Below are 19147 nucleotides of genomic sequence, written 5' to 3'. Positions count from 1 at the left end.
AATTAGTTTTATATTATTTGTTAATTAAAACATCAGAGAGTCTAAACAGGACTGGGACAGAATTCTCTGGAGACTCACTTCTCAAAAAAAAAACTTTAAGGTTAATTTTAAATAAATCTAAATGTCAACTATACAAACCAGTGGACAAAAGCAATGGCATAACTGAGTCCAAGCAACATATAATCCAAAAATTATTTGTTTAATTTTAAAGTATATTAAATTATTTTAGCAACATGTATATATATGTATACTGATATTTAGATTTTTCTTGTTTTCCTTAGTCCAGTATTAAAATTACTTGTTTATTTCCTGAATATTTGTGGAAGTAAAATATGCTAGGTGATAGGAAGAAGCCTTTTGGGGCTTATGCATTTGCTGTGGATAATCAGGATGTGTGTGTAATACGTCCATGAAGAGTCATTCTTTCCCACATTGTTGTCATGAAAACCCTAGGAAATGTCATTAGAAGTTGAAGATCATTTTTTTCATAGCCTCACATTACTGAGGGTAATCTTGATCAAAGTTCCAGCTCTTCTATAGATATAATTTTTATCTTTTCAATCCTTTCCTTGATATCAATATCAGTATTGTAGATTTTAAACATTTAATCTTGCAACTTCATTTTGATAATTCAGTTTTCATATAACCCATTTTATATTATCATTATATACTGAAAGTTTTTATTTGGAAAGCACTTTTTAAAAAATTCTGAGATGTAAATTACATCTTGCTTTAAAAAGCATTTAAAGCTGTAGTCTCCACACATTTATTTTAACATTAATTAAAGGTTTGAAGACAATGTGGTATAGTGAATAGAGAGCTGGCTCTGGAATCAGGAAGGCCTAAGTTCAAGTGCTGCTTCTAACATATTTTGGCTATGTGACACTGTTTAAGTCATTTAACTTCTCAGTGCCCCCAGCAACTCTTTAAGACTAAACTCAAGAAGATTTCCCATTCTATATGGATTGAGAGAGTTTTCTTACTTGGAGTCCCCAGCATCAATAAAATCATCATGTCTGGTCCAAAAAAAAAGTCAGCTTATCATTGATTCACATGAAAATTAAATTTGCAAGTATATATCTAAATGTCATATATAGCTAACCTGAAGGAGATAGAAAATGTGAGCTATAAGAGTAAATTCTAAGATGCTAACACTATGTACAGCTTTATTTCTTTTCTTTTTAATAAGTTACTATGGTATAATGATTTATTTTTTCTTTCCGTTATGAAAAAAAGAGTAACTGTTTTTGACCTTGAAGAGAAGACAAAAATAATGTTCATTTACTTATGTATTAGGTATAAAGGAAGGGAAATCTTTATAAATCTTAAATTGAATATTATTGTTTTTATCCTAAAATTAACAATTTTAATGTCATAAACTATGAAGTCATTTCCAGCATTTCTAACTTCATCATTTGCTCTGAACTCAGCTAGTAATTTAGATCAAACTACTAAGAGATAGTTGACCATATTGTTAACCACTCTTCCCAAATTCTACTCTTCTACTAAGTAATTATAATAGAGGCTCAGTTTTGCTATTTGTTTCAACAGTGTTGATCATTATGGCTCCTCTACCACAATTTAATACTTTTTTCTGACTTTGTCTTAGTCATTTTATTGCATATATAAAAATAAGATGTTTATTCTTTAGTATGAACAGTATTTTTCCTTCATCATCAGATATGAAGTAATCATGGTATTTCTTGTTCTGACTTACTGACTTTACTTTCTGTTTTTAGGATCTCCTCAGATGCAGAGTATTGACATCAGGAATTTTCGAAACCAAATTTCAAGTGGATAAAGTAAATTTTCAGTAAGTGAAGGTGTCACAGTTTTGCTTTCTCCCTTTATGCTTTCCTGCCTTTCCAGTATTTTACTTACAAGAACTGAAATATGAAGCTCTTAAAAGATTTCTGGTAAAAGAAAGGTATAGGAGTTGCCTTTGTGTTTTTGTGCATCAACTTGCTTCACAGAGTTCTTATAGGAAAATGTTCTGTAGACCTTGAAGAACTACATGAATGTGAGTTATCAATATGAGTAATAGCAAAAAAAAATTCCTTTTGGCCCATAAATTGTAAAATAGCTGCTTATATAATATAAAAATGTGTTTCTGCCTAAGCTGAAACATGTAATTGTTCATAGATCAGTGCTACCAAAGAGAAATGAAAAATATACTTATTAGGCATTGTGATGGCATTGGCAATATCATGGAGTTTAAGGTTTCTTTTTCACATTTTTTGTGAAAAAGCCAAAACTATATAAAATATAAATTTAATCAGTCATATACTTTTAGATGCCGTACTTCAAAAGTAATCTTTGATATTGCCTTTGTTCAACAGATTCATTAATTCAACAAATATTTATTAAATAATTCTGCCCCGTCATAAAGTAATCATGTCACACTGACTCATCTTAGTTTCCTTGTGAGAACCATAATTTCACTAAACTGTCAGTGGCATGAAAATTGCTTGAGAGCAAGGACCATTTTCCTATTTGCCATTGAATTCCCAGCACCTAGTACCATTTTTGGCACATAGTTGATGTATAGATTCCTTTAACAATTGCTTATTAATTAAATTGCTTTATACCAGTTACCTCCTTTCACTTTTAACTCTGTCAGAAGATATATTTATATATTACCTTTGCCCAGAAGATGTCTAACACTCCACGTCTGATCATTCCTATTGTTTCTCTTTTTATTTGTGTAAATGGCCTTCGCTGTTTGTCATAATCTTAGCAATTCTGCTGTGAAAATTCTAAGCATAGAATCACAGACCTAGTGTTGGAAGAAACCTCAGAGGCCATCTCATCCAGCCTCATTTTACAGATGAGGAAACAGATGCCCAAGGAGGTTACATGACTTGCCCAAGGTCACACAAGTATCAGGGCTCTTCCTACTCTACCACAGTGCTTCCAATAATTTCCATTACAGCAAAAATGAAAATTATTTTGACAATTAATATATTCAAAATCTCTGCATGTTTTCTTAGGTAAATGAAATTGTAAATGATTCTGTTTCTTTTAGTATCAGTCAACAAGCCTCTACTAAGCACCTAATATGTACCAGCCACTGTGCTAGGGATACAAAGACAAAAATGAAACAGTCTTTATCCTTGAGGCGTTTATATTCTCTTGGAATTCTGCTACTAGTATAATTTGTCTTACTTCTAAGTTACACCAAGTAGAATGCTGATCAGTCATTGACAGTATTCATCTTGATTTACATAAATTTGTAATTGATGAGCTTTTATAGAAAATAATTACATTAGAAACTTTCACATATGCACACTAATTTCTATATTAGAAATAATTATTTGAATTGTCTTCCTGGTTTTAGGACAAATAAGAATATAATATGATATGATTGGAAATTTCTTTCAAGAACAACTAAGTAGATGAACCATTGTTTGATATAAACAAGTCCATTATTTATTTGTTTGTTTAACTTTATGATCAGGATTGTTCTAAATTATACTAGCTTACTGAGGAACTGAAATTTCCTTAGCTTTAGGGAGGAAAAGAAAGACAAGCTCATACTTAAATTAAAAAATATTATTTTTCTAAACACTTTGAATCAGGTATACAAGCTTCACCTCTTTTGTTACTTTAGTGGCTTTTCATATTTTAGCCTTTGTAAGTGACTAGATATTTCTCTTCACCAGCATGTTTGATGTCGGAGGACAGCGAGATGAACGTAGAAAATGGATCCAGTGTTTTAATGGTATGATTCGAAATTGATTCTCTTAAGAATAATTAAGATTTATTTTAATTCCAAATGACCAAAGAAGTAAGCTTTTACTTTAATTTTTATAGCTTATATAAGACTTCTTTGTTTATTTTTTCCCTGTCATGTAATCTATTATACTTCTAATGTCTTATTATGAAGATCCAATTTTTGGTAAAAGGAAAATGTATTTGGCAGTTGGTCAGATCTTGGATATAGCATCATGGGTAACGAATATTACCAATTCAGTTGCTACTTTCATTTAAAAACATATTAAATGTAAAAACTCTTGAGGTCATTTGTCTGAGGGCAGTTTGGCTCTCCCTAAAAGCAACAAACAAAACAAAATGTAAATATAACTCTTGCTCCTATGCAATTTGAGAGGCTTATCTGACTTAACACTGTTTTAGGGAAAGAACTTACAATACATTCTAGTAATGTTAGATTAGTTCAGCATTTGTCCAGGTACACTTTGAAAAAAGGGTTGGACTCCTCTGTATTTAATGATTTCATATACTTAGTGGCAAAGGTGAGCTTTCAAGGAGCTGAGTTCTAATGACAGCATTGGGTTCTGTGGAGTTGAAGTTGACTTTTTTCCCCCAGAAGAATCATTTACAGAGATATTACTATACTGATTTAATGTTCCAGAAAAGCAACTATTATAGGGCTTTGGAATTTTGTTTTTTAAACTAATGGCAAGTCAGTCAGTTGAGATAATAAAGATAACATTTTTTTTAGTCCTTCAGGCATTCTATGTAGATTATTTGAGAAGAGTAGAAGAAACCTCAGAGGTCATTTAGTATAGCCCATAATTGAACAGGAATCTTCTCTGTAACATACCCAACAGAATATTCAGCCTCTTCATAAAGACCTCCAGTACTTAGATACTTATTACCTCCCTGAGAAGTACATTCCACTTTGGAACAATTTTAATTAAGTGGCTTTTGGCTCAAAGACAAACTTCTCTGTAATTTCTACCCATTTTTCCTAGTTCTGCCACCCAGTTCCAAGCAAAACAAGTGCTTCCTCCAGCATTTAGCACCATGCTTTACACATGGTAAATGCATAATGAATTTATGAATTGAATTCCACAATATATGGACATTTGAATATTTAAAGACAATTATCCTATTCCACCAAAGCCTTCAGTTAGCTCTCATATGACATAGTTTCAAGGTCTTTACTATCCTTTTCGCCTTCTGTGGGATTCATTGTAGCTTATCAATGTCCTTCCTAAAATGTAAAATGCAGAACTGAATTTAGGATTCCAGATTACTGACTATACACAATAGAAGGGTAGGATTCTGTCCTCCTTCATTATGAATGCTACACATATATATTAATGCAGGCTAAGACCACATTAGCTTTTTTAGCTGTCCTATCACGTTGTAAGGCAGCTAGGTGGTGAATAGATAAGAGCGCCAGGATGGTGTCAAGAAGACCTGAGTTCAAATCCAGCCTCAGACAAATTACTAACTCTGTGACCCTGGGCACGTCACTTCATTAACCCTGTTTGCCTCAGTTTCCTCATCTGTAAAATGAGCCGGAGAAGGAAATGGCAAACCACTCCAGTATCTTTGCCAAAAACAAACAAAAAAAAAAACACCAAATGGGGTCACAAAGAGTTGGACACAACTGAACAACAACATACAAATCATGCTGTAAACTTAGAGTGAGCTTGCATTCCACTAAAATTCCCAAATCTGTTTCCATGTTGTCAAACTATATCTGTATCCTATCCCTATATGTGTAGAGTTGGTTTTGTTTTTGTACCTAGGTGTAGACATTTATATTTGTCCCTATCAGATGTAGGTCATTGTTCTTTCTAGCTAAACAAAAAATTTTTGATTCACACTGTCATAAAATGTGTGAACTGTTCCACCATTCTTCTTGTTATCTACAGATGACATCTACTGATAAATATTCCATTTGTGACTTAATCTGAGTCACTGATAAAAATCTTAAACAGTACAGGGCCACAGGCAAATTCCTGATACACTTCCAGGCCCATCATTAATACTGAACTAAATCACTACTCCCTGTGTCCTGTCATTCAAAAATGTCTGAATCCACCTAACTATAATATTAAATGACTGATACCACAAGGATATCACAAGAGCCTATGTAGAATGCCTTGATAAAAATAAGTATATACCATGTCTACAGCATCTTCCTAATTCACCCGACTAGTTACCTGGTCACAACATGAAATTAGGTCAGTCTCAGCATATCCTGTTCCTGAGGAACACATGCTAGCTCTCAATGATCACCATTTCCTTTAAATGCCTATAAACCAACTCATTAATAATACTGAACTCTAGATTTTTGCCAGGAATTGAAGCTACGGTCACTTGTCTATAGTTTTAAAAATCTACCTTCTGCTTTTTAAAAATTGGGAGCACATTTGTCTCTCTCCACTGATATAGCACATCTCCTCTTCTCCACAACTTCTCAAGGATTACTCATAACAGGTCAGCCAAATTATCAGCAAATTATTTTAGTGCTTTAGGACAAAGGTGACAAACATGTAGCCTACAGGCCCCAAGTAGCCCACAACATTCCCAATTGCAATCTGAACCAGAATAAAATGTAATTAGAAAATATTTAACAAAATGAATAAAAATACAATAAAACATTGACAATATTAATATATGGTTTTCTAAGTCAACACTCAGCTCACAAGGATCCACTTTAGTGGCCTCTGTTTTCTATTTGAATTTGACACCACTATTATAGGATATTATTTATCCAAATCCTGGAGACTTAAATTATTTGATGGCAACTAGTGTGTTCTCTTAACAATTTCCTTAATTTTCTTGAGTTTCAACTCCCCATTAAATATTTCAGTTCTGTCTTTCCTAGTCTGCAGATCATTCTCCTGGGAAGAAAAAGCAGAAGCAAAGTAAAACTGCTTTTTCATTATCATCATCCCATATGCCCTGGGCCAGGGGTGGGGAACCTGAATCCAAACTTAACAGGTGTTCTGTGTTTCCCCTGTCATATGATGTATTATACTTTTAATAGCTTATTTATGAAGATTCAATTTTTGGTAAAAGGAAAATGTATTTGGTAAATTTTCTAAATTACTTATCATGACATTTAAAAAGAACCCTATGATTTGGCTTCAACTTACTTTTCCAACTTTACATAGATGTTCTGTGAAGTTTGGATTCAGTCAAAGGGCCACACTTGAGGACCTGGCAGTCCACATGTGGCCTCAGGGCCGCACGTTCCCCACCCCTGCAGCCTGGGCCATAGTCCTATTATTTTATCTCCATCTTGTCTTGCCCCAACAAACTAAAAAAGCTTGTTTTGTTTTCCTTGTTCATCACTAAATCTCAGTTTCTTCCCAAGCTTGGTGAACCTGAAAGTATTCTTATAGGATAGTAACATTCTTTTGTATTAATTATTAACTGAGGTTAGTTGCCCTTGTTTCCATTTTGAGAAAATATCCTTTTAAATTAGAAGTTGGTTTTCCTATGTCTCTTTTCCCTTTGTTATATCTTCCCTAACTTCCCTGTGGTATTTTCTCAGACAGCATTGCATCTTTTTTTCATCATATTAATTTATGTTCGTATCATCAGAATTTTGTTTTTGAGAGCATCCCATCTCTTTTGAGATTTCCCTCTAAAATTTTAGGATAAAATCCTACCTTTTTCTGAATGCTGAAATCTTGTCTCATAGTCTCAGTGCACAATACGTGATCTCTCACAAACTATACAATAGTGGGTTCATTTGCTCTGGCAGATGTCTGAACAGTCGAAGTGCCCCATCACTGTTATATCTTTTGCCTCACTTGTAATCTGTTTCCAGAGCTCATAGACCATCTTCTCTTTTTGGCCATGTAGAGCATAGTATGATTCTCCCACAGTAGCATTCCCGATTCTCCCACAGTAGCATTTCCATTTCTCCCTCCATGGAACCTCACCTAAATGCTTATATCATCTTTCTCCCTGTGGTTCATGGATTTTCTCTCATGATTATCTCTTTTAATCTATAATGCTATTTCACTATGATTACACTCTTGTTTAAAAGTTACTTCTGTAACACAACTGATCACAAGGCATTATTCTTTGTTCACTGCTTGATCTGCTTTGTCATTTAATGTTTTTGTTTGGAAGCAGCTGTTAAAACAGTTGCCACATTCCATGCCAAAAGGGTATACATTTTAGAAGGATAGGATAATGATATGGTTTATAGAAATGATATAATCAGTTTTATGGTAAAATGGAAATAAGTTTTAACCATTTTTAAAAGAATATTTAAAGACCTAACATGAGTGTGAGATTTCTCAGTAACATTTCTTGTCCACTGTTATTAAACATGAAAGAGAACTTATATGGGAGTCTGAAAGTTTACTACATTCAACAAAATCTCATCTTCCATATTACCAAATGCATGTCTAGCTGCACTGAAATTAGATGATCAGTAAGCTACTAGAATAGTTTCACAACAAAAGACAATCATTTCTTGAGTTACCTGTTCAAGGCACCATGCTAGGCACAAGGAAGGATATCTTCACAGAGCATATTCTAGTAGGAAAGATCTGCTCTAAGTGTAATATCCAGATAAAATATGATAAATCTCGTAAGTGGAGATATGATGAAGTTATGAGAGTTTAGAGGAAGGATATATTTCTTCAAACTGTGGGGATATCATCAAAGGGTTCATAGAGGAGGTAACATTTTGGCTTGGTCCTTTAAACATGATTAGGATCTCAATAGACAGAGATCATGGAAGGACTTCAAGGTAGAGCCAGCAATAAGCCATAGCACAGAAACGAAAGAGAGCCCAGCATGAATGGGGTATGTCATGTTTAATTTGGCTAGAATGTAGGCCACATGATTTAAAGTAGTAGGAGATAAAGTTGGAAAAGTAAGTTGAAATCGGATCAATAGGGTTATTTTTAAATGCCATAATAAGGAATTTAGAAAAAAATTTTGGTAATTAAGGAATTTTGAAATTTTTGGCAATCAGTAGAAAGCCAATGAAGATTTTTTTATTTTGAATTCCACAAATACCCGTGCAAATAAACATTTCTGTATAGAAAGTAGAACAGAAAAAGAGGATTATACATGAAACCATGTATCTTAATCATATAAAACTTACCATTGAAGATTCTTGCAAAGCATCTACAAGACAAATCCTTCCTGGAAAGACACAGTGGTCCATTTACAGATACAGTAATGAGTAGGAGTAGCTAAAGATTACTCCTGCATTAGTCGTGTTTAATGATGATTATCCTCTCATTATTTTTCTTTATTTGTTTAGCTTCATGATATTCTTTGTGTAACCTTATGTATTACCACTGAAAAAAACATTCTAGGGATTATTCCCCAGAATGCAGCTTCTGTGGTCTTAAATGTGTCTCTGAACAATCACTGGTATTGCCCTTTACACTCATTCCCCTTCAATGCATCCAACACACAAAACATTACATGGCTCTGTTCCTCAACGTATCTTGTTCTAAATAGTGATATTAAATAGTGATTTTGTTCCATTCTCTTCTTCTCCCTTGAAAAACTCTTTTTTGTTGTTCTTTCTTTATATCCCTTTTTTTCTTGCTTCCTTTTAGCTACTTATTCTAGCTTTCTTTTCTATTCCATTTCTATTATATTTTTTTCTTCCATCACTTACTGTTTCCATGGGTTTTTAAAAATTCTCTGTTGATTCTTATCTATAAGTGACCATTAAGTATTTTCAAATTCAGCCCATCCCCCTCTTGACTGGCACTCAATATTTAAGCTTTCCTGAGAGTTTGTATATTGGAGTAATAATAATTCCTATGTTTTTCCTCATCTAGATGTGACTGCTATAATATTTGTGGTGGCCAGCAGTAGCTACAACATGGTTATACGAGAGGACAATCAGACCAATCGGCTTCAAGAAGCACTAAACCTCTTCAAGAGTATCTGGAACAACAGGTCCATGAACTGAACTACACTCATGTCACCCAGTGTCTCACTGCATCATTTATATAACTAAATTTTGTTAAGTATGGTACTTCTGGTTTTGTATAGTTTGCTCAGCCCTCATTTGGTAATAGTCACTTCATTTAAATACCAAATATCCCAGAGCAGGGGTTTTTAATCTTTTGTGTGTGTGTCTTGGATCCCTTTGGCAGTCTGGTGATACCTATGAACCTCTTTCCAGAAGAATATTTTTAAATGAATAAAATAAAATGTGTAGTATTACAAAGGAAACCAATTATATTGAAATACAGTTCCCCAAATATTTTTTAAAACCCAGACTTGCAGGATAATAGATTATAAGTCTGACAAAATATAATTAATGTCTTTTTAAAAAATGAAGAAAATGTTCCTTGCAAGGAGGCTGAGGATACATCCTATAAAATATTTCTGCTCTGTTCAAATGAGTATATGATTTGAATAAATACATTTTATTATTTTGTTAATACCTTTCAGCTATCTAACAATTTTTTGGGCTTTAATTTTTGGTAGGTGGCTACGGACCATTTCAGTAATTCTATTCCTGAATAAACAGGATTTATTAGCAGAGAAAGTTTTGGCAGGGAAATCTAAAATTGAGGACTACTTTCCAGAATTTGCTCGCTACACTACACCAGATGATGGTAAGGTTTTCTTCCTGAATTTGATATTAGCTATTAGAATACTGTCAGTTTGTCCAGTCATATGTATCCTAAAATTGTTTTTGTCGTGAGTCTGATTTTTAAGTATTCTTATTGGAAATCTGTTCTTACCAAGAGTATTTAATATGTTTGTGAAATGTCACAAAACACTATTCAGTTAGACATAAAGAATATATTATGTTACCATCTTGCAGTGTACAGATTATTACCACATTTTGTTGGACTTCTGAAGGCTCCTATAATTTTTGAAGTGGTAACATAAATCAACTGATCACAGCTAGTAGGGGAGAGAGTATGGACTTGTGATTTCTTTAGTATAGGAAACTCAGTATGTAATTTCCCTTTGCCAGTACAGATCACTATTAAGTCTGTAATTTAGAGTCCTAAATTGTTGCTGGAGTCACCTGTAGGCTAAGTGATTTATTCATGGTCACACACATATGTGAGATGTAAAACTTGAACCCAGGTCTTCCTGTCTCCAAGGACAGCTCTCTATCCACTGCACCATGTTATCTGTCTAACCAGCCACAGATCTGGGGTATATGTCACATATTTATTGCATATAAAATAATAAAAATGTTAAGAGAATAAATAGGTAGCTCCCATTAGAAAGAAAAAGGTAATAGTAACCTGGCCATATTATATTATAGGAAAATTACCTTGTGGCCATGCCTAAACATTTTATTTTCTATGAATTTTTCTCTTCATTTTAGAAGAAATGATGTATGTAATTTGTGATCTGTGATAGATTTATGAACTTTAAGACCATAAATGCACTGAAACTGTTGCCTTACTATTACATGATTTGACAAGATTTTTTTTTTCTCCCTTCAATTAGCAACACCTGAGCCTGGTGAGGATCCCAGAGTTACAAGGGCCAAGTATTTTATTAGGGATGAATTTCTTGTAAGTATGGTATCATTTTCATTTACGTAATTTAAATTTCATAACAAGATTTTGTCTTTGGCAAATCAATACCCCCAGTCTTTAGCTTTATTTTATTAATATATAATATGGCCTTAGTAGTTTGTTTTATTAACAGCAGAATAAAGTATGCATAGCAAAGTGGCCATGATAATAATTATTAGTTCTTCTAGTAAAGAAAATGTTTCCCCTATAGATTATTTAGACTGTTGTTTCTTAGGGCAGTTATGTATTTAATAAACTGCTATTGATAGTGAATGGGTTTGTTCGGGCTTGAGGTTTTTTGTTTACAAAGAATTGCAATGCAAATTCCTGGTGTAATGTTTTCATGTTTTCTACAGTGGGAATTACCATAAAAATTTTTTTGAGTGGCATGATTTACATTTCTAGAAATAGCATCTGAGGTAAAAAAAAAAAAAAGTTTTATTAAGGCCCTTAGATGGAAGTCACCATTTAAGGGTACAGTGGTTAACATACAAAGTAAAACCCATTCTCAATTATCAGTAATCACCAACGGGAAAAATTGCCAAAGATACCTGAAAACAGAAACTACCCTGGAACTTACATCTGCTTGCTTTGAGAATATGCTAAACTTATTTCTATACTTAAAAGGATTCGTGATCTCATTTATTTGGACTCTTCTTCCAGTAATGCAAATCACAGCTTGGTCATGACTGTACAATTCTTGTCTGTGCTCTTCCATAAATATATCTTGTGATTTCCACTCCCTTCAACCTCCAGCAGATATGCCTACTTAATTCAATTTCTTGTAGGCTATATTATTAAAGTTAGTTTGTATTTCTTGTTTGTGTACCGACTGAATTTAAGAGCAAACAGCCCAAAGGCATGTTAACTGATAGGCTAGATAAGAAGCTGTCTTGTGGCTGTGGCTGTGGGTGTTGTATGTGTGACCAAAAGTTGGCTATATATGAAAGTTGACTGTATGTATTCTGCATTATTAGCTAATGTCATGCATTGATTTTTCTCTTGATTTATTCTTAGAGGTTTTTTGTGCTGTCCCCAATGGAAGCTTTCAGAAATATCAAAGTTTTTATTGCTCAAACATTTTCATTGCTGCATAATGTCCTGGGAATTTAATGTATTTGCTTATCCTGATAAAATCTTGTTTACTCCTCCAGAGAATCAGCACAGCAAGTGGAGATGGAAGGCACTACTGCTACCCCCACTTCACATGTGCAGTGGATACAGAAAACATCAGAAGGGTTTTCAATGACTGTCGGGACATTATTCAACGGATGCACCTTCGTCAATATGAGTTATTGTGATGGAGAGCACTTTTCCCTGTGTTTTGGACTCCTTAATGCTCATGTTAAAACAAAACAAAACACAAAACAAATATTTGCCCACATAGGGTAGAAGAGAATTGATGCAGTCACCCTCCAATTTGCACCCTTGCCTTTTTTCCTTGCTGGACAATAGCAGACTTTTAGCTTGCTTCTGTCTCCCTTGGACAGTTTTTAAATGGCCAGCCAAATAGGCTATTTCCACCTGGGTTCCCTAATATTATTACCGGCAACAGAATCAAATAACAAATAAAGCCCTGAATGTGTGACGCACCATAAAGGATTGGGGAATAATAAAAGTTAAAACACACACACACACACACACACATACATACACACATACAGATGTGTACACACACACGGAGAGAGAAATATTTGGTAGTGTGACACCATTATGGGCAAACTCATATTACCCATGATTCCAACTTTCTATCCACTCACTGCATCCGATGAGAGAAGGTGCCGAGTTACAGACCGAGTTTGAAGACAGACACCCACGTTTGGTTCTCGTTGACTGTAATGTGGCTTTGAACGGAAATACTGACAATTCTACAGCAGACCTAGTGCAAAAACTCACTGCTACCTTTCAAAAGGGTATTTTTAAATCCAGCTTTGGTGGTCTTAGGACAACCTTGGACTTGATTATTTGAACTGCATACAGCCTGTGATTGCAGAGAGCTCACCACACACACTGTTTTCGGTTTGTCCACTGATGATCCTGTCTGCTATATATAAAAATCATTAACTGGACGGTTGTCCTCACAGGTTTTCTTTCTCCCCTTCTTTCTCCTCCTTTCCTCCCCTCCCCTCATTTTTTTTTATTTTACTGCTGGATTATTATTCTTGTACAGACTGTAAAATGTATTATTTTGTACAACTTTACTGAAAAAAAAAATAACTTGTAGAAGATCTTTGTGCCTTGATTATGGCTGTACCTGTAAAATGAGCTAAGATGTAAGTATGTTTGATTGCGCTGTACAGCTTTGTCAACCCTATCTGCAGCATTAGCTCATGGTAGGGAAATTTATCTGTAGTTTAGTTTTTCTGGTTTATAAAAGAAGGAAAAATACTGTTTAGTTTAAAAAAAAAAGTACAAATTGTGCAAACTTAACCACTTTAAAAGTGAGGTCTTCAACAAGTGACCAGATGTCGCAGCATCATGCTTTTTAATTTTAGCTTTAACTCATTTAAATCTCTATCCAAATGCAAAACATGGCTTGTTTCTACATAAACCAAATTTTGCTACAAATTATAAATGTTAGTCTTTGGTCATTCATAGTCCTTTTTGCAAAAACAGAAAAAAAGAAAAAAAGAAACACATAGGCATTGTGCAGGTATGGTGACCCTCTGTAGACTGGGCAGAATCCCCACCAACCTCCACTAGACCGAGTGGGCAAAATACTATAAAAAATGACAAGGTGTACACAGCCCTTGTATTTGGCCACTGAAACCCAGTTGCAAATGACATTTTTATTTCTCTTTTAATAAAGAGATACCTTAGAAATGTTTGTTTTTATATTAACTATATAAGTAGCTTAAAAGTGAAAAGATGTGTGGATTTTTCTTAAACTTGAATAATTTATGCAAATTATATGCTTAGAACAACATGTGGTACAGTAAAAAGAAAAAAGAGCAAAAATCACTGTAGCAATAAGAAGCATGTAATTTTAGTAACTACTACACTGCTTTATATTTTATACCTAGGTGTTTTATGTCTCTGTGAGTGTTACTTTTTCATGTGTCTAAACCTTCGTGTACAATCTGTACAGTCAAGAATTACAGTTGTAATATCAGATTTAGAACAGTATTAGCCTATATTACTTAAAAAACCCCAACAAACCCAAACCAATCTGGATTTTAATGAAGTGAATTTAAAACTTGCCTCTTTAGTGACACTAGCTTTTTCACCAATAGTTGCTTTGGGGAGGAAATTCAGGTTACATGAAAATTTGGTTGCAATCAATGTTTATATGAATAGATTTTGCAACAGGTGCCAAATACTTGTTTTCAGAAGCCTGTTGTATAAGAATTGTCACCATTTCAAGTGGTATGGTTTTTGTTGCTTTTGTTTCTAAACTTCTGTCCCAGTCCAGTTCCATGATTGTGGAAATTCTGGATTTGGTAGTGTTTGTCTTGACTCCTTTTACCCAAGTAATGAGTCTTGGAAATCTTCAGGGCAAAGATAAATACTTTTGGAAAATTGCCCCACTCTATGCGTTGTGATAGCTGATGTGCTTTGAAAAGTTGTTTGTGTAGTTTATAAGTTCAAGGAAAAGCTGCTGCATGAACCTCTAAAGTGACAGAAGATCTTGATGTACAGTATTGCTGTGCACTAAAGAATGTATCCAGTGCCTGTAGTTTTTAAGAATTAGGGAAACTTAATAGGCAGAAGCGGGACCTTAGAGGAAAATAAAAAAATAAGCCTTAATTTTTGTTACCACAGCCAAAAACTTTGACTCATAGTGCCAAACTTTTTAAAACTTTATTTAAGTGTTAAGGGTATACAAAGTGTTAAGTGTATATTCAAACTTCTGAAAAGGCAACAAAGTTAATCATGTCTGTGACTAATCATGAAATATGAGGAAAGACAAACTGAAAGACTTCATGAATCATCATTTTCCCAAATGGTTAAGGAGAGTACCTATCATAAGGAATACCCACAACATTTGAGATGGAAAAAAAAATAAACCTTTGTAGGCAAATCTTAATGCTAAATAATGTTTACTTACAAAATGTTTTCCCCACCCCCCTTCATTTTTGTGTGAAGAAAGGCATATTTTCCAAACAAAAGGTATGGATTGTATGATGGTATAGTGTTAGTTTTTTTTAATCAGTCATGCAGTTTGTTGGCCTAGTAACACAAGCCTTTTAAAAGTAACTCTTCTTTCTTTTTTATTAGCCCCACCTCCCCCAAAAAAGGTGACTCTTTAAAGCTTATTCTTTAGCAAGTTGGTGGGGGGTTTCTGTCACAAATTTTGTGACTATTGATTTGATAATACCACATTTGAACCATTCCAATCTAACACTTCCCCATATTTTCTTAGTTCTAGCCTTGTTTTCTTTTCTATTTATTTATTTTTAATTTCTTATTTTCATAATCAAGGACCTTTACCTTTCTGTCTCAGTCACCCATTTGGGAATCTTTGACCTTACAGACAAGCGTTTACTCATTCTATTCAGTGTTCATGATGCTGAAGTGTAAGATACCTGCAAATGTAAACACTACCACTTTTAATAATAATAAAAAATACAGTGTTTATAGGGACACATTTGCATTGCTATACTTTAAGGTTGTCAGCATTTCCATGATAAATCATTAGGTGATCTGTCTTTATCTTGGCACTTAATATTTTTCCCCAAGCCAAAATTTAGTTAATACAAAACCTTGGCTCAGGAGTCATTTGTTTTTGTTTTGTATTTTGGGATAGGGAATGAATACCAATTTTCAACCAAAACTGTTGGTTCGGTTTTAAGTTATACAACTGTTTTGTTTAGGGGTTGGTTTAAAAAAAATAATAACAATAATAATAATAATAATTACTGGTTCCAAGTTGCTTTTTGACACTTGTATAACTCAAAAACGGTTTTGTTTTTAGGGGAAAAAAAATGACACTTGGCAAACAATTACCTATAAATATGATCTGATCACTTTTGGGTATTTTTTGTGAAATAATAAATGGTAGAGATGTTGTGGTTTCAAAATCAGCTACTGTCATTTGCAGTAACTTATTTCAGCCAAAATTTCTAAGGGTCCTTTACAATATGATTTTAGATGTGTGTTAGAAATCATAGTGCTACGTCAGACAAATGGTTGTCTCTTCATACTTTCATTAAGAGAGAGAAAGAATTAATGGCCTAAAAAGAAGCACTTCCATTGTTGACCCAGGAAGCTCAAACTCAACTTGCCAAAATATAGTCATTGGCTCTCTCAACTTGACAAATCAGGAATTATTGCTAATGTTATTTAAACAATTAAAATTGCATATATTTTCAGAAATATGTTGGTAAGAAACATAGCTGATGTTTTCTGCCCAGAATAAATATTTAGAAACCTTAAGTTTGTTCACTAAGACATAGTGAATTACTCAGCTATGTGCCCCTCTTTTCATCATAGTGGAATGATATAATTATAGATAAAAGAAATTTTTGAGTGACTAAGTTGAACACCTTTTATGTTCACACTTAGAAAATATAGACCCATATAGTAAAATCACCAGAAAATGAATTTTAGATTCAATACATGGCATTTGCATTTTATAATTTCATGATGGTTGGCTGAAAAGTGAAAATGCTTATGTAGGTATATAGTTTGAAGATTTAAGATCTTGCACATTCAGCTTTACAACTAATCATCAAAATAGTTCATGTTTCTGTAGGACTTTAAAGTTCACAAAAATAATTTCATAATAATTTGAGTTTTATGATGTTAAATTCAACTTTTTAAAATTCAAATCACAAAGCAAATTCTCAAGTTGTATAGTCACAGATTCATAGACCAGTGTCAGTATTTTGAGTGGAACTATTAAATTGTAAATTCCTGAGACAATATTTAAGAGAAAAAATTGGCTCTTTTGACATATTACATATTAAAAAAAAACTAAGCATGATATACAGCCCATTAAATACTGGTTTAAAAATTTTGGTACTGGACTTTCCACCTTGATGGTGTCATCAAATACAATACATTCTTAATAAAATAACTCAGTAGTTATAAGGTCAGAAAAATATACTGTAAAATGTTATACTTTCAAAAACTTTCTGGATAACATTAAGGAAAGCTTTTTATGACTGTTAATCATTATGGGTTTATTATGGGATTGGTACACTATTAAGAGAAACAATAGACTGGAATTCCACTTATATAGCTTACTGAATCCTAGACTGCACTCCATTTTCCTTCATTTGGAAAGTAGCATATTGTAATTATTTGAGGAATGGAGGAAAAAGCAAGAAAGATATAAGTGGTTTTACAGGATACTTGGGCTTTGATTTTTTTTTTAATGTTACAGATCTATGATATAGCCTTAAGATCATTTATATGGTATATCCTACATAGTTTCTGTGGGAATTCTAACCTCAATTTTTAAAAACTTTTCACTTGAGAACTGCCTCCATATTTGCTAATTAATTTAAGTGTTACAACAAATATGCCATGTTGGGGATCTGTGGGGCTTATGCTATAGACACTGAAGAGCCAAATTTGTCTGAATTAATTCTTAAGGTCATTTCATCACCTCCATTTTTCCTGGATTATTTTATTTGAAATGTCTAGATTTCTAAAATAGGTTTTGTACAAAATCTAATGCAGTGGTTCTTAACTTTTTTTGCATCATGAACCCCTTTGGCATCTGGTGAAGCCTGTGGACTCCACACAGTAAAGTTTTTAAATGCATAAAATAAAATGCATAGATTAAAAAATCAAATCACATTGAAATACAGATATGAAAATATTTTTAAATAGATTTACAGATGCCAGGTTAAGAATCCCTGATTTAAGGTCAAAAGTCCTTAGCATCCTGATAAAGGAGGTTTTGGTTTTCCTTTAAGGGGGGAAAAATGTTGGTGTGAATGAAAATTTATCAACAAACATTTTAGTATGGGATTTTCAGAATGTTATGAAAATACAAATTGTTTCCACTCTAGAGGTCCACAGAAATACAATTTAAAGGGGAGGCTATAATGATGTCCTTGACAAATCTATGCATAGCCTTCCAGGAAGGTGAGGATGCAAGTCTAAAGTTCTTGACTTTACCTGTTCTAACCTAGTAACGGTCTTTGAGAAATTGGGGATTCGTTGTGGGAACCAGTTTTTCTAGTTTAATAGTGCTATGTTTGCCAACATGTAAATTGCCACCATGTTCCAATTTTATTAGAGAACTGATGGAGATAATTTTATGTCACTTGCCAACGTTCCTATTTTTGTCAAATGATCTGTAGTAAAGAAACAATAGACACAAGTGTTCAGGACAAAAAGATCTGTGGAAGAACAAAGGAAAATTGAAAGCTTCATGTAAAATGATTGTACTCTTTTCCTGAATAAGAGGAAATAATTAATGAAGATGGGAGGAAAGGGGGAGATTCTCCCCAAGGTTAGTTATTCCTATTTTGTATCACTAAGGAAAATACTCAAAGAAAAATGGGGACAGTGCATTAAAAGTTGAATTTCTATAATGTTACTGCAAAAATTGTACACTGTGTTGAAGTTAGAAAACACTGCAGTAAAGACTTAGTATCCTTTTGTGTTATTTCCCCCTTCACTTATTCTCTGATCATTCGATTCTAGAATGTTTTGCATATCATTAGGCAAAAGGAGTTTCCATAATGATGCTACTGGAAATTAGAGTAACCTGTTAGTAAAAACATTGTAAGTTATGTTCTTTAGTGTTCTGGTATTTATAAATATAACTTAATAGTGTTTAGCAAACATTTTGAAGAGCCATTAAAATAACATCAAGTTTTGTAATCAGTAGCTACTCAAACCTTTCCCTTTATTTTGTCTTTACTTCCCAATTAGTAGTATCTGTGTTGCAGAGTCCAAAATCACAAAATTCTGTTTTTGTCACAACTATCAAGGTCAAAAAGTTA

General features: G+C 33.4%; 1 protein-coding gene across 2 annotated transcripts in view; it reads left to right on the top strand.

Annotated features, from left to right (window-relative positions):
* The window catches only part of GNAS (GNAS complex locus), a 292628-nt gene extending 276361 nt beyond the window's left edge, over positions 1-16267 (top strand). For both annotated transcript variants that reach the window (XM_036748344.1, XM_036748345.1), the window contains exons 7-12: positions 1740-1813; positions 3663-3721; positions 9528-9648; positions 10186-10316; positions 11173-11240; positions 12398-16267. In XM_036748344.1, the coding sequence (XP_036604239.1) occupies positions 1740-1813; positions 3663-3721; positions 9528-9648; positions 10186-10316; positions 11173-11240; positions 12398-12544 (600 nt within the window). In that variant the 3' untranslated portion in view covers positions 12545-16267. The remainder of the gene's footprint in view (positions 1-1739; positions 1814-3662; positions 3722-9527; positions 9649-10185; positions 10317-11172; positions 11241-12397) is intronic.
* Positions 16268-19147: the final 2880 nt, after the last annotated feature.

Source organism: Trichosurus vulpecula, chromosome 3 (assembly GCF_011100635.1).
Source record: "Trichosurus vulpecula isolate mTriVul1 chromosome 3, mTriVul1.pri, whole genome shotgun sequence".
Classification (NCBI taxonomy): domain Eukaryota; kingdom Metazoa; phylum Chordata; class Mammalia; order Diprotodontia; family Phalangeridae; genus Trichosurus; species Trichosurus vulpecula.
This window is presented reverse-complemented; position numbering and strand designations above follow the sequence as displayed.